General features: G+C 42.1%; 1 protein-coding gene across 3 annotated transcripts in view; it reads left to right on the plus strand.

The window, feature by feature from the left end:
• Window positions 1-15,378, plus strand: part of WDR70 (WD repeat domain 70) — a 2,341,596-nt gene that overhangs the window by 1,720,106 nt on the left and 606,112 nt on the right. For all 3 annotated transcript variants that reach the window (XM_069627151.1, XM_069627149.1, XM_069627150.1), the window contains exon 11: window positions 5,963-6,047. In XM_069627151.1, the coding sequence (XP_069483252.1) occupies window positions 5,963-6,047 (85 nt within the window). The remainder of the gene's footprint in view (window positions 1-5,962; window positions 6,048-15,378) is intronic.

Genomic DNA, 15,378 nt, shown 5'->3' on the forward strand with positions numbered 1-15,378 from the left:
TAGCTCGGTTTGTCAATTTTTTAGGGTAGCCTCTTTCTTGTAGATTTGTTCTCAATTTGTTGGCCCCTTCTATATAGTCTTCTCTGTTTGTGCTGTTTTTCTTAAGCATAAAAACTGCCCAAAAGGCAAGTTGTCCCCCGTATGGTTAGGGTGGAAGCTAGTATAATGCGATAATTCATTGCGGTCAGTAGGCTTTTTATATGGTGTCACGAAAAGTTCTCCATTGTTGATGTCAACTTTTATTGTAATGTCCAGGAAATTCACTTCCTCTCTGCTGTAATTTTCAGTGAACTTTATATGTTGATTTTGCTCATTCAGCCATTTGATGACCGAGATAGCTTCACTCTCATCGCCCTTCCAAATTAGTAGAATATCGTCTATGTACCTCTTCCAGACCTGGATCTTATCTCGAAAGGGGTTGTTGTCACCATAGATCGTACTTATTTCGAAGGCCTCCATATAGAGGTTTGCGATGCTCGGGGCTAGTGTCGCCCCCATAGCCGTTCCCTGTGTCTGTTTATTGTAGCATCCATTAAAATGGAAATAATTTTCCATTAGTGCTACTTCCGCGCACCAGAGGATGAACAAAGCTAGGGTTTCGGTGTTTGTTCCCCATGAGTAGTCTTTCTTCCAAAACCTCAAGTGAGGCCCTCTGTGGTATGTTAGTGTACAATGATACCACATCAAGACATATCCGAATTTCTTCGGCTGGGTTAAATGGTCTCCCTTCTACTTCATTTATGATCTGTGTGGTATCCTTGATAAAGGAGGACATCTCTCTGACCATTGGTTGCATGAAATGGTGCGGGAACCTGGATAAGGGTTCTAACACCAAGTATTGGTCTCCCTGGAGATCTAGTTAGGGCTTTGTGAATTTTCGGGAGGATATAAAAATTGCGGTATCCTTGGTCTGTCTGCTCGTAGGAATTCTGCTTCTTTCTTTGTAATCCATCTCCTTTCCTCTGCTTTCGATAACTTTGGTCCTCTTCTAATTGTCTCATACATTCCTCGATGTAGTCTTTTCTATTGAGAATGACAGTGGCTCCTCCCTTATTGCTTTTCGTATTATAATGGATTCATTGAAAAGCAGTCCCTTTAGTGTGGTTTTCTCTTCTTGACTTAGATTTTGGAAACAATGATGAAAATGAATGATAAGTAAGATGTTAAGGGATAATAGGCTGCTGTATCTTGGATAGATAAGGCAAGAGTGAGATATGGTGAAGGTTTACCAGCTCCATAACGTCCAGAGAAGCTTTTATTAACAATGAAATAACAGTAACAGATTTAAAGTAAGATGGAAAACAAGCAGATGATATGGACAGATTGAAATTGAAGAGGGTGGTGAAAGAAGAAACAAGTGAAGGGAGAATAACCGAGGAAGCTGGAAGTAGATCAGATCGAGCCAGAGGTAGGATGAGAGCAAGCAGCAATGTATAGGACATCACTATCTGAGACAGGGGCAGAAGAAGAGAACAAACGATTTGAGTTTGTAAGCACAGAGGGACTATAAAGAGAAGAAGCTGCAGAATATCTTGGAATCTAATCTCCTGTACTTTGAGTAAAAAGAAGTTTGCAAAATCATTAGACTCATGAGTAAAGAGTAGCAGGGGATTAGAAACAGGTGGAGCCAAGAATGTGTTAAGAGTAGCAAATAAGAATCTAGGAGAATCGCATTGTGACTGGATGAGAGAATGTGTAAGGTAGGTCACGCTCAATATATTTTGTTATCGGGTACAATGTGTTCAAGTAGAGTGGGAAATATGTAGAAAAAAGGGTTTGAAACATGAACTACCCCCGTCTCCAATTCTCCAAATCCGTGCACACCACCTTTGATTCACATTCTGTTATATTAAACAAAATATGTGACCAACCATACATAGCCCAGATTTAGAAAAATAATAATCCATTTATTTGCTTTTCACAATTAAATTAATACATAAAAAATATTTTCTCGGGTTGTCTCATTGGTGGCTTTCTTGATCTGCCATCAAATTAAAGAACTATTGTGCCATTTTCGGAACAGACAGACAATTCCCATTTTTTTATACAAAATAATCTTTGTTCAGAAAACATTTCGCCAGGATATGTCACCGCGTTTCGGCCTATATTCTTTCAGAATGAACCCTATCCTGTAGTGGGTTCTTCAATGTTGTTTTAATAAATAAAAGGACTGCCTGTCCCTAACAAGGGGGGTCGACTTGCCTACCATAAATCTCACTATGATGTTCGTCATCGGTGATGTAGTCCAAATCAAATAGTCCTTCCTCTGTCAAAAAACGACCATGCGCTGACCCGATCACTAATCAAAAAGGGGGTTGCACTAACTAATCAAAAAGGGTTCGAAGAAGGACTCCCTTCTCCTGGATAGGCTGCCTGAGCCTTGATAGTCTATCTAGAGATAGTTCCTTTAGCTCTTCACTGGGACTCTTCCACCTTCTCTTAGGTATCCCCTGTCTTGCTTAATTTACAGTTCCTTGGTTCCCTACTTGAGGGTCTTGGCCTCTACTCCTCTGGGTTTCTTGTGGTGTCTTTACCTCCCTTTCAAAAGCTGGCTTTACTTCAAACTATTCCATTGCATCAATAGATCTCTCACTTTGTTCATAGCCTCTCATTCCACTGGTATCAGCATCGTGGGTCCCTTTGTCCACTTCTTTCTCTTCTAAGCACTGACACTTAAGGGAACCACCATGAAGATTCTTCTGTCCCACTTTAGTTGCTTTCTGGTATTCCCAACCACTGAGATGGGCACAACAAGTCACTTGATTTTCTTTACTAACTTTCCGGGTTTCAAAAATACTAGGACAAGTAGGATTAGTACAGAAAGTGTCTAGTGAGACATTTATTAGACCTGGGGGCACTACTTCATATGAATACATATAAATTAATTGTTATAAAGGAAACACAGTAAACACGGTGTATTTAATGTAACATGTATAGGTTAATAAAATACATCCAAGCACTATGAAGCTCCACAAGAGAGCCTGCTGAGCAGTCATTTAGAAAGGTTTGACACCATTTGGAGGCTTTACCTTGATAGAAATCGCAGCCTGTTATCCTATTGGGATATATTGAACAACTGTATTATATTCGACCTCATGTCTACAACAGATTAATTGTCGCTCTCCAGCATTAAGCCTGTTTGGAACCAATTTCCCAGGTCATTGTTTAATTTAAGGCAACCTTTGTCTCGGACCACCTTTTCCAGTAGCCTGGTCACATCAGAAATGTTTGAAATGGGCAAAATAGCTGGATTGGCAATTTTTAGGGATTCCTTTTTATGCGTGAAAGGACAAGTGCATTTGCACTAACCCAATCCTTTGTCATTCGTTTACCTGGCCATGTGTCATGCCATCCTTTTGTCAGCAAGACCAATCCCCGGTTTTGTGTCCAAAAGTTTTGATTTGGATGCCTGATGTGGTTGTCTGGCTGCGTTGATGGTCAAATTGACCCCTGACTCATAAGTTGTCGAAGACTCTCTTCTTGATTGTCTGTTAAATGGACTTACTGAAAATATTATGCTGTGATGAACTAATTTTATATTTTTTTCATTTTATTAGTATACGGTTTATTACAAACCTTTACTAAACAGAAACCAAAAGGGAATACAAGATCTAAAAACAAATGTTCACAAAAAAAAAGCAAGTTTAAACAAGTTAAGAACAGGAGAAATTACATTTCTATAACATAAAAACATTGTATAAAAAGACATGTACACAAGGGGAAAAAAGAGCACTATTTTCAATGTACACCAGACAGGGGCGCTCTCAATGATTTGTGACTTTCCAATCGGTTCCCATCACATTCACTAATCGCAGTAGCTTTCCGACCTCCCATGTTAACTGCAATTCGTGACCAGAGCTTAATCTTTCACAAAATGATGGCATGTCTATCCACCCTACATTGACCACAAATCTTGTGAACGCCTTTGTTCTCATTTCTCTTGTGCCATCACAAGTCAACAATATGTGTCTCAAGGTTTGGGGTATGTTTTTACTACACATGGGACACTGATTGTCCTCAGGTTGTTCCTTATATCTGATAAAAAGAAACTTCCTTGTCGGCAATAGATTCAGGCAGAATCTGAGAAAATCTGATCTATTTCTAGGATTAGGAAAACGTTTTAGATATCTTGCTAAGAAACCTATTGGTTTGTCACAAGGTGATAGTGACTGGTGGAGCTTGGTGCTCTGCATTTCTGCTATTGTTTGAATCCAGTTCATTTTTTCAAACACCCTTTTACATACATAGGGTTATCTGTCAGATCTTTCTCTAGACAATCACAGTTGGAAAGTATTGCTAACGCATAAGTTCTTAGTTCCCTTAGAAATTAATTTGTATTATTCTCCAACATTGTTTTTATGTCCACATATACTGCCTCATCATGAGTTTGGCAGTAACCCTTAAATGCAGTGGTAACGCTGTTACCGCTGCATTTAAGGGTCTGCCAAATCACAGGCTTGGCGGATTTACCCCCAGCTCTCAGCTGGGAGCAAATCTGCTGCGATTTTGGGTGCTATACCGCTAGCGGTAATACCACCACCGGTGGTAATAGCGCCAAACATTCCCCTGTAGGCCCAATGGGGAATGGGAAATTCTCTAATGGTCCCAATGGAGAGTGGGGACTTACCGTTCCGCCAAACCTGTGATCCAGCGCTAATAGCGCTGGGGGGGTTTGGCGGTAGGGCTAATAGCCCCGGCGGTAATACCGCCAGGGTTAGTGCCCAACTCGTGATGAGGCCCAAAGTCTATTATCTTTGGGGACAATTATCTGCCTGTAGACAGATAATGCCCTCCGTTTGGCGTGATACTTCAGGGACTGGAGCCCTAGTTCGTATCTAAGGAAGGGAATTGGGGAAGAGTTAACACTTATTTCCAGAGTTTGCCTTCAAGCCCTCCCCCCACCCCCTTGTGATGTGATGCACTAATGAATGAGCTTTTGAAGCCACAAAGACCTTCTTTATCAGATGGCAAATAACAGGAGTGAGGATAAAAACACATTTACGAAAGTTTTACATTCAAGGCTGGCATGTGGGAAAAACAGGGTTGTGAGTGTAGTATCTAAACGTTGTAAATCTACACTATAGATCACTTAGCTTGCAGAGAGAGCTGTTAGACATATTGCACTGTTTTAAAAAAGTGCTTCAATTTACATGGGTTAAAGCAGTCCAGCCTTATGTTAATTTCCATTATGTGAGAAATGTACATATGTGAGAAATACTTTCTAAAAAGGGGGCCTAGTGAACGTGAACATGTTTATTTCAGTTTATTGTAAAATGCGTCAGTGCAGTGTTCAAAAAGGCAGAGGAAACATGTATTATAGTGTATTCCTTTCACAGGTAGACTTGAATTTCTGTAAACCTCTGAGACAAAAATTTACATTTTCAAGTCCTGACTGCTTGTGCTAAACGCCAAGTGAGCTGTCAAATTAAAAAGGCAGAAGGTGAATGTTTATAGTATATTACATTTGCTGGTAAAATTGCATTGCTGAAAACATCTGCACCTCAATGTTAAGGTGCTCTTCTCTAACCTAGTGAATTCATAATGTAATACTACATTTTGTCCTTTTGTTGTACCTGTCGACATAAGCTCTTACACTTCTAGTAGAATGCAATAGAGATTGTTCTTGGAAACGAGCCATTGAGCTCTTGCTTCATTTAAGTAGGCCCAGAAACCAAGCTTAGGTGCAAAGAAACCAAGCCTTTCTCAGGTTAGGCCGATAGGTCTCTCGCAGCTATAGTCAAGCAAGGCACAGATGCAAATAGAAAAGGTACATCCTCATGACAAAGATTGTGTTCAGATTTTCCTGGCTGTTGTTTGCAATGGGTGCTGGGCTCACCAAGCCATACCATTTTATGCTTCATTTGGACTTTGACTTTATCAAAGAGCAAATGTACAGCAGAAAATATTATTGTCCCATGAGCCGTAAGTTGTTCTTTTGAAGTGTAATTTCTATATTTTGCAGGGGATGATACTCTGAAAACCTGGGACATGAGAAATTTCAAAAAGCCGCTTAATGTTGTGTCAGGCCTCACAAGCTTCTTCCCAATGTAAGTATTCATTGTTTATTTTTAGTAGCAATTTGTTGAATTGCCTTGTAACTTGCATAATACAACTAATCCAGTCATATTTGTTTTACAGTGCTCATGTGAGTTCAGTGTACAGCATCATTTTGTTAGTTTGGAAAGTTGAAGTATGGGACATGCTTTTAAAACTATTGTGCATTGCAACTATACTATTGTGCCATCACAGTTTATGCCCTGGGGAATGAGCTAACTCTAAGCTTACAATTCTAACCACGGTCATCCTCAATATTCAAATGGTTTTGATTGTAGCGGAATCAACACTGATTGTAATTGGACCAGCCATTGTCTTTATATCTATAAGCAGATTCCAGAGTCTAGGGTTCTGCTACTGTGAAGTTGCTTTTGATAACTATTAAACGATGGGCATGATAATTTGTGCGAGACAGGCATGGTATCAACAGAGACACTGACCCAAAAGGGTTAGTTTGAAAACCTTTATTTCTTAGGGTTTGTGGCTTGGTGTAATGCCTGACGGGCCCCAACTCTAAAGGAGTAATTCCCTTAACTGATGTTTCTAATGCCATTGTTGTCTAATAGTCAAAAATAAGTATGTGTCTAAACCTATGCTTGCCCTCACTCTGTAGAAAAATGATAGGAAGTCTTTTGAAAAGAAGAAATAGCGGTTCAACTAAATGTGGGAAAATAAAATTGGTTTCAGGTGGTCTTCTCGCCAGGTGCTGTTTGGTCAATGTCACACAAATGAGTTCAATCAACAGGGCTGTGCGTAAGACCTTCTCCACAGGGCCCTTGTAGTTATTCAAACTTCCTTCAGCGTCTTTGAGTTCCTTGGTGACCCCTTTCCCAAGCTTTAGCTTATTCAAGTTTCTCAAAACACCATGGAAGAAATGTAACAGAGTTCTTTCTGTAAGCTTCTCAGGGTTTCATTTCCCCACGCTTCAATACTTTCAACAGTACAACAAAAATGAACAGGTCTCCAACTTGGTTGTGCCTCTTAGGGTTCCCTTCCCCAAGCTCAGGCCCCTTCCAACTTTCAAGCACTAAGCCACTGTTACTAGGATGCTTTCTTTGATAGGCATCCCAGGGTCGCTGTCCCTCAAGCGTAGGCCTCTTCCAGCTTTACCACACAAAATATCTCAGTTTCTTCTTGATTTCACACGGTGCCCTTCCACAGGTTTAGGCTCCTCTAATTCAAAACAAAAATTCAGCAGGTTGGTAGGTCTTTTAGGGTTCCCTTCCCAGAGCCTATGCCTCTTCCAGCTTTTAGCACTGAGTCAGTTTTATCTGAGTACACTTTGTTTCCTTTGATTTCCTTGGTAGGCCTTTCAAGGTGCCCTTCTCCAAGCTAAGGCCTCTCCAAGCTTTCAAAGACAAAATACAATCCATCACAGTTCTTTCTTGATTCCACAGTGTGCCCTTCCCCAGGTTTAGGCCTTCTAATTCAAAACACCAATTCAGGATGTACCTTTCTCTTATTGATGATCTTTTTTTAAATACCATCCTTTCATGGTGTAGAATCGGAGGCTTTCGAAAAAATGCCAGGCTCTTTGCTTTTTCTAAATGTGACCATCCTGATCCTTTGCACCTCTTTGTTTTCTTACTCTTACTTTTCCTGATGCCTTTTTTCCCCTTCCGATGCTTCCTGCACCCTTTTACTTCTTCTTTCCTTTGCACTGTGTATTCTTGCTTTTCTTATCACGCCCCTGGCACTTGTCTTTTACTCTTTTTGTGCTACCTTGTACCATTTTTTTCTGTTTTCCTTTTTATTGTGCCCCTGCCACCTTTTCTTGACTCTTCTTGTGCCCCTCTCTTTTCCTTTTTGGGCCACTCACACCCTTGTGCTTTTCTTCACTCTCTCACTTTTTGCTCCAATCAGTCTTTTGCTCGCTTTCCGCTCCAATCTGCTTTTTGCTTTACTTCCTGCTCCGTTCAGTTACTTTTATACTTTCTGCTTCGCTCTTGCTTTCAGCCTTTACACTTTCTGCTTTGTTATTGCTTTCAGCTTTTACAGATTATTTTCCTTGCAATTCGGTGCAGCTTTTACTGTCCGTGCCTTTCTACCGCTCTTCTCTCACCCATGTCTTACATTCTCCTCAAAACTCACTGGGTAGTGTCGCGTTGAGAGGTGGTTCCTGCAGGAAATGCAGGGTGGAGATCAGGGTCTCACCACCTGCCCCTGAGGCACACTTGGGGTCGGCACAGGCCCCAAGGGAACAAGCACTCCCCTGAACCTGGCCGGCAGAATGCAGGTTGCACTTCTCCAAATCCCTGGATGCACGGATCCCTCGCCACGCTGCATCCCTTAATCCACACTAGGCCTGCGTTTCCGCCCGCTGTCCTCCTAAAGCCTGAGCTCCTGCTTCTCTATGCTCCTGGCCTCCAACAGTCCAGACTGCATCCCCATCTCGCTCCTTTCTGTGTGCATGATCATACCTTTTATAGTGAATAAACCCGTCAAATGGAGTCAGGTGCAAGTAGTTTCTATTTAATGCTTAACCCTACCTGACTCTATTAGGGGGACAACCTGAGTTCTTTCTAGGGTAGGTTTCCCTTATTTTCTCCATGTTACTCCTATGGGTAATCTTTACTGATATTAGTTGCCTGATCCTCGTCTCAGTATTTGTTGAAAATGTGGAGGGGGTGATGGGGTAAGATTGTAAACATCCCCTTGATGTTAAGGGAAAGAGTTTAGGAAGTGCAACAAGATTTAGATTGAGTTCTGATGACCTTATCAGAATATTGACAGGGGGCATAAGAACATCTACTGATTCGTTCTTCCCCCTAAGGATGAAGTTGTCCCCTTCTTAATGTCTTCCGATGGTTTGTGTATCGGGTCCTAGGAGGTATTCCCTATGATCTGGAGAGGATTAATAAATCTTGTTCTCAGTGCTCTGATCTTGTGTTACTTGCACGTTCCTCCCGCTCCGTCTTGGGTAATCAACTCTTTCCCTTCTCACTCTGGGATCATTACAGATATAATGAGATCGAAGTATTTTGCTACCTGGACTTGGGTCATGGGAATCAAGATATCCCAGTAAGGCTGTCCTGTTACAATACTGCGTCTCTCCCAGAGTATTCAACCGAGGCCTCCCCTACTCAGGTGATTTTTCCTCGCTTGTCCACCCCCAGGGTTGGGATCCAAAAGCAATGGCCCTCCCCAGGCCACCTGAATAGAGGATTCTCGGGGGGCTACATAGGAGAATACACCCAGGTTTCTCACATATGCCAGCATAGATTCCTGAAGGTTATAGGGATGAAGTACTGTATATCTTGAGGAGAACCCAACATAAACAGTCTTTCTTCTGTTTTCTGTATCCAGTACAGTGGGCTTTGTGGACTGTAGCCTGAACCAAAAGTTAGTTCAAAGGTGGCAATGTCTCCATCTCACAATAGAGAGACTGCGTGGCACTGCGGAGCTGTGCTGTGGAGTATCGGTGAAGATAGGGGAAGTCTGCTGTTTCGGACTGCACTGGGGAAGACTAGATGAGTGAGGTCAAATTCACCTTGCTGGTTAACAGTGAGGATCACGAAGAAGCAACCTCTGCTAAGGGAAATTAACACAAGTATATATGTGCCAGTTTGTGAGGGCACAGTGTTGAAGAGTACCTTGTGCCATGGTACCCAGTCAAAATACTAAAAGGTGCCAAACTCTGATTGAAGGAGCCAAGGATCAGACCAGAGAGTGAGTGAAGGTGAAGTTCAATGCAGTTCAAGGTGAAGGACAAACTTGACACTGACTCCCCCCCCCCAAGACAAAAAGTGGAGTGAACATAGAAACTGGTTAAAGAGAAGCCTCGGGCTGGGAGAGAGAGCGTCGTAAGACTCCTTGGATGAAAGAAGAACGGTACTTGGTGTGAAACTGCTTCCTATTGGCAGTGAGTGTTCATAGAGTAAACTTGGAATTCAGGAATTGAACAGCTAGCCTTAAAAATGCAGACTATTTTGATTTGGGATTGTTTGGTCATAGCCAGCCAGTGGATGCTGTTCCAAACTGGTGAGATGTGCTCTCTGGAGCAAAGCATAAGAGTGATAATACTTATGTGTTCTGGCCATGTTGGAGGTTTTGAATGTCCCTAGACTTGATTTCCCAAAAAGATTGTTTCATAGTCAAAGCAATAGAAAATTAGGATATTTATAGCTGCCGCTCTGCCAAGGACGTGAATAGGAACATTTTACGGATACGTTTTAAAGCATGAACTGATGTAAGTGCTCACTTGGAACTTGAAAAACAGATAGCGTTCGATAATTAATCCTTAAGGCGGGACAGGTTCCCATGGTGTTTGCCAATCTGTAAGCCGTCCCAATGAACATGATCTGTAGGGTATTTTGTGGAGATTTGGGGCCTGACGGTATTTTCTTACCGCCGAAATATAACTTAGCAATAATCACTCCTTGTATTCAGATTGGGCCATGTACAACAATAATACAGTGAACATGCATTATTTCAGCACCCAGGCATGCATATTTGGTATGCGTGGGTGGTAGGCGCGGTTGGTGGTATTTTGGTGAGCATAATTCCCTTGTTCTATTTGTGACCCCAATGTCCAGAATCCCTTATCTTTGCTTAGATTTTTCGTGTGATCACTAGAGAGACCTCAGACCTACATTTTAGGAATACCACATTTTTCAGTGATAGTGTTGGTGTGCCACCATGGGCGAACTCACTGACTTATTTACGACAGAGAGCTATATATGGTAGTCTTGTGGTAATTTCCACTACCTTATATACGGTAGGGAGCTATGTTCAGAGAGTCTCTCTTCCCGTTGGCTCATGTACCTCCAACAAGCTATGCTACAGTCACTCACAACTGTTCATACTGATTCTGACATGCACACATCTGTCTTAAAATGACCATTGCACTGTTTAAAAATCTCCCCACATCATCGGCATTGTAATGGTAAATAGTAAATACACCACCCGTCTGTTTTCAAATATTTTTCTGTATTATAAAAGTTGCATTTAAACACGATCTCACTCTTTACAGAAATAAATAAAATGGTACAGTAAAAGCATTGTCTATGACACACTGCAAAGAGAGTGGCGGAGAACAGAACTCAAATTGCAACATTAGCATTTGATTAAGGCATGCACAGGAATCCTACACTGACTGCATATTACCGTACACACTCAGCTCCCACACTTCTCATTACCTTATCTTTTTAGTTGTTCTCTCTGGCTGTTCTCTTTGTGAATGTGGCTCCCTTGAAGATTAACTCCAGCAAAAAGGAACGCTTGCCTTCTCAAACCGGGGTCATTGCCTGGAATTCTCAGCTTTTGCAGATAGGAACGCCTCAGCCAGTGGAAAGGTCCTTCTTTCAGCTCTCCCCAATCTCGACTGCCAAATCTTGACTGTAGCAGGACGCAGGGATCTGCATTCAGTCAGGAGTCCCACAGCCAGGTCTTCTCCCTAGTAGTGCAGAAAAATGTCTGCCTGTCTTTTTCCCCGATACTGCCCACTAAAACTTTCATCTCAGCCCTCTGTATGACATGTCCCAATGAAATCCATCATCTCTCATCCTCCTACTCTCAACAATAGCTTCGCTTATACATTTGCAATTGTTGCAAATCTGACTTCCTTCTTCCTGCAGTTACTGTGCACAAAAACACGGAGAATCAGGCAGAGAAGAGAAGAAAAAAATCTGCACACACATTTAAATGGCGTTCAGAGTATGCCCAATTCTGCAGTGGAGAACACATTTTATTAGTGGGTTATGTTAAATAAGGTTTTATTAGTCAGGTTAATGGTTAATAGGTTAGCTGTTAATTTTCAAATGTGTCTCTCGCACCATAGGCATTTCAGGTGAAAAATAGTGTGCATTTTTAAATGAGCACGTGTGCTTTTAACTGTAAAAATAGATTTGCATCTTATATGTTAAAATCGTTTTTTGACTGAATAGCCTGTCTTTCCTTGTTAATCTGGTAACCCATATAGCAATGCACCGCACCCTTGTGGTGGTGCTGCAAAAAGAAATGTGCTACTTGTGCAGTAGTGCTGTACTCTGTGCTGTTTGCTACCTGTGTAGTAGTGCTGTACTTTGTGCTGTTTGCTACCTGTGCAGTAGTGCTGTACTCTGTGCTGTAACATGCCAAATATCCTTACAGATCTCCCTTTTTGTGTTCAGCTTTAGCCAGTGCACATCCAAGATATTTCGGACTGGAGACAGTTTTAAAGATGAGGGTGTCTCTGGAGGGTTTCCCATATAACCCAAGCAGGATCTGAGTATCTTCAACATAAATGTGTATCCAATGGATCGGGTGATGTTGTAGAGCAGATGGAGGATCAGTTTAAAGATTAGAGGTGTTGAGGCTTGTGCGACATGGCGAGAAAAGGGAGAGCGGGATATTTTCCTTTCTTGCTTGGGTATGTGGCTCTCCAACATACTGCAATGCTCTGGAGGCTGCTGACTGACTATGTCCCAGCAGGATCAGATAGTTGGCATTATCAAAAAACACAGATAGGTTTTGGTCCAGATCCATCAGGGTTTGAGGTCATCAGCCTCTGTAGTCATCCGGAGTGACAACACACTCTGTCTTCTTTTGCATTCTGAAACCGTCCTGGTGGGACTCTAGAATCAGTTGTCCTTATCTGGCAGTGGTCAAAGACAGCACTCTCGAGCAGTTTGGCATTTAAGGGGAAGTTTTAGGTAGGCCTGTAGTTGGAGAGAACCTGGAGAGAACCAGGCTGGCTTTCTCTAGGTCCAGGATAGCCACCTCCTTAAAGAAAGGTGGGACGACGTCCAAAGAGTGTGTGCAGTTGATTATGCCCAGGATGTAGTGGAAGATTACAGGCTACAGTTCTTTGAAAATTCTTCCCAGGCATGGGTCGCAAGCGGGCCTAGAGGACTTATATTTAGTGATGTGTATCAAATTGTGAGGGTATCAGTAGGGAGAAACGGGCGAAGGCAAGTACAGTGAACCCATGTGTAGCCTGAGGGAGTATGCGATGTTCACACACCCTTCACAAACTGAACTGTTTTAAATTTGATTTGCTAATCATTTTTGATAGAAAATGTGTGTCCTAGTGAGATATACATATTTACATTTATTTTTTAAACACAGCGAAAATGACTAAGATTCTGTTTTGGCAACTGCATTGTCATATTAGTGAAAAATAAGCCTCTTTCACAGCAAACAATGTTTTCTGCAAGCTTGTTGAACTAAAATAGCAACATTTCAGTTCATGGCAAATTCTAGTGTTCCTCTTTTGACTAGGTACTGACTAAAAACAAAGTACTTTGATTGTGTACTGCGTTCTTACCAATTCTTTACATCACATCATAACATTGAGATTGTGCTCTTGTTGAAAATTGTCATATCTTTGTGGATGGACTTGCTTATAAATTTACAGTGTCCTCCCCCATTATTCTCTGCTTTGGAGAGGAAACAATACCCACCTGTCTTGCTGAGCAACAATTATTGAACTATTAAACGTGAACGTTCATACTAGGAGGTTGTGGAGTAGACATCAATGCAGGACTGTGGTCAGTATTTAACTGTACATTTAACCTGTTTCATACACAGAATGGCATTGATATATTATGTAATTAGGTGTGTACACACACACACATGGGTATATACATGAAATAGGTTTGTGGATGCAACACTTTAAGGTGGAATGACCTTTCCATAGGCAAAACAGAAAATGTTGATTTATTTATTCGTTTTCAGCATACTAAACAGTGATAATGTAGCAAGGGGCTCATCTTGTTTATCCTTAGTCTAACAATAAACATTACAAATGTTACACCCAAACATCACCCACCTGATGCCTTTCAGTCTGGATTACAAATGTGTTAATAAGCTTCCAGCAACATCATATTTCCAATGCAGGAAGAGCACAAAACAAGATAATCACAATGCCCAAGTAGGTGCCCAATCTGTCCAAATCGCCACATTCATATAGCACAGTCCTAGACAGCTTCTGCATCTAATTAACACCTGCCCCCATCTCCAATGCATACATTTGAGCCTCCATCTATTTCTTCAGGGAATATTATCATGGTACTACCAATTCATACATTGTTCGGTCTATTATTGTTCCCCTAATCTATCCACTCCCCCATGCCTTCTCTGCAGTTCCCTTCATCATCCCACTCCTCCAATCTCATGTTTATCCACTATTGTCTTTCGCTCCCTTTTCACCAAATCCTTTGCTATGAGCTATGTATGCTCTAAATCCCCATCCCCCATAAGTCATCCCATCTATAATAGGGCAGGCCATCGTCCTCCATCGAAGAGCTATCCTGCTTTTTGCCAGGTCATTCACTACTTTTACAAATCTCGCCTGAAGCTGCTGTAGATGGGGCATTTCCCCAAAGAACATGCTCACCAGATTTCGCTGTTAATCTAGTCCCACTACCTACCTCACATCTTTCATTGCCCTAGTCCAAAACTGCTACTTCTTCTGCATTTTCAGATGAAGTGATGGAATATAACATTCTCTACGTCACAGTTCATACATCCGGCAGTCTTAATCCTCATGTATTGTGTGTACCTGGCGTAACATCCTTTTGAGAGAACCATATGTTTCATACTTAGTCTGGCATTCAATGCCACGTCCTTCACCTTTATGCATGCTGTCATTCACCCCCTTAATCTCCTCTCCTGTATCTCTACTCCACATTTGCGGAACCTTTTCATACCCATTGTTTCACAATGCAACAGTATCACTTAGATCTGCATGCGCCACCTGTTTCCAGCATGTATGCCACTTTTGGGCAGTGCAGAGGTACAGAGGTATGTTTGCGAATCCTGGCCACTTTCTCCTTGTCTCCTCCTGAAATCTAGTTATTTATCCTGCACCCACCTTCCACCAGAAACTCACTCGTGAAGATTAATTTATGTCCTCTACCTAGGTCACTGAGGGTCTCGAGTGGTTTTGCGTACGAAGTCTCCCAGCAGCTTTCCTTTCTTTTTGCCTCTATCCAATCCCTTGAGTGAATTCTGCACTGTACGGGATTGTATTTGCTCAGCACGAAATGTATACATTTAGAAACTCCCACTGCATTCTGTTTTGTACAAAGGGAGTACCGAAATGGATCTCTTCTGCTCCCTGCCCTTGACCCACCTCCCTGTCCCCCCTGGTCAACTCCCTGAGCCCCTGCTCACCTCCCCTTCTCTCTGCTCAACTCCCCTTTCCCCTGCTCACCTCCCTTCCTGCTGCTCACCTAGCCTTACCCCTGCTCAATCTCCAGAGGACACATCAGTTCCCCTCTCATCCCCTCTGCCAATTTCCTCGTCCTGCCTTCGCTCAACTCCTCTAATGCCCAGGGGACATCCCAGAACCCTGTCACTCCCTGCTCCCCTTATTCTAACTCCTTCCCCCACTCCAAAGGC

The sequence above is a fragment of the Ambystoma mexicanum genome, chromosome 6p, assembly GCF_040938575.1.
Source record: "Ambystoma mexicanum isolate Mex_15411 chromosome 6p, UKY_AmexF1_1, whole genome shotgun sequence".
NCBI lineage: Eukaryota > Metazoa > Chordata > Amphibia > Caudata > Ambystomatidae > Ambystoma > Ambystoma mexicanum.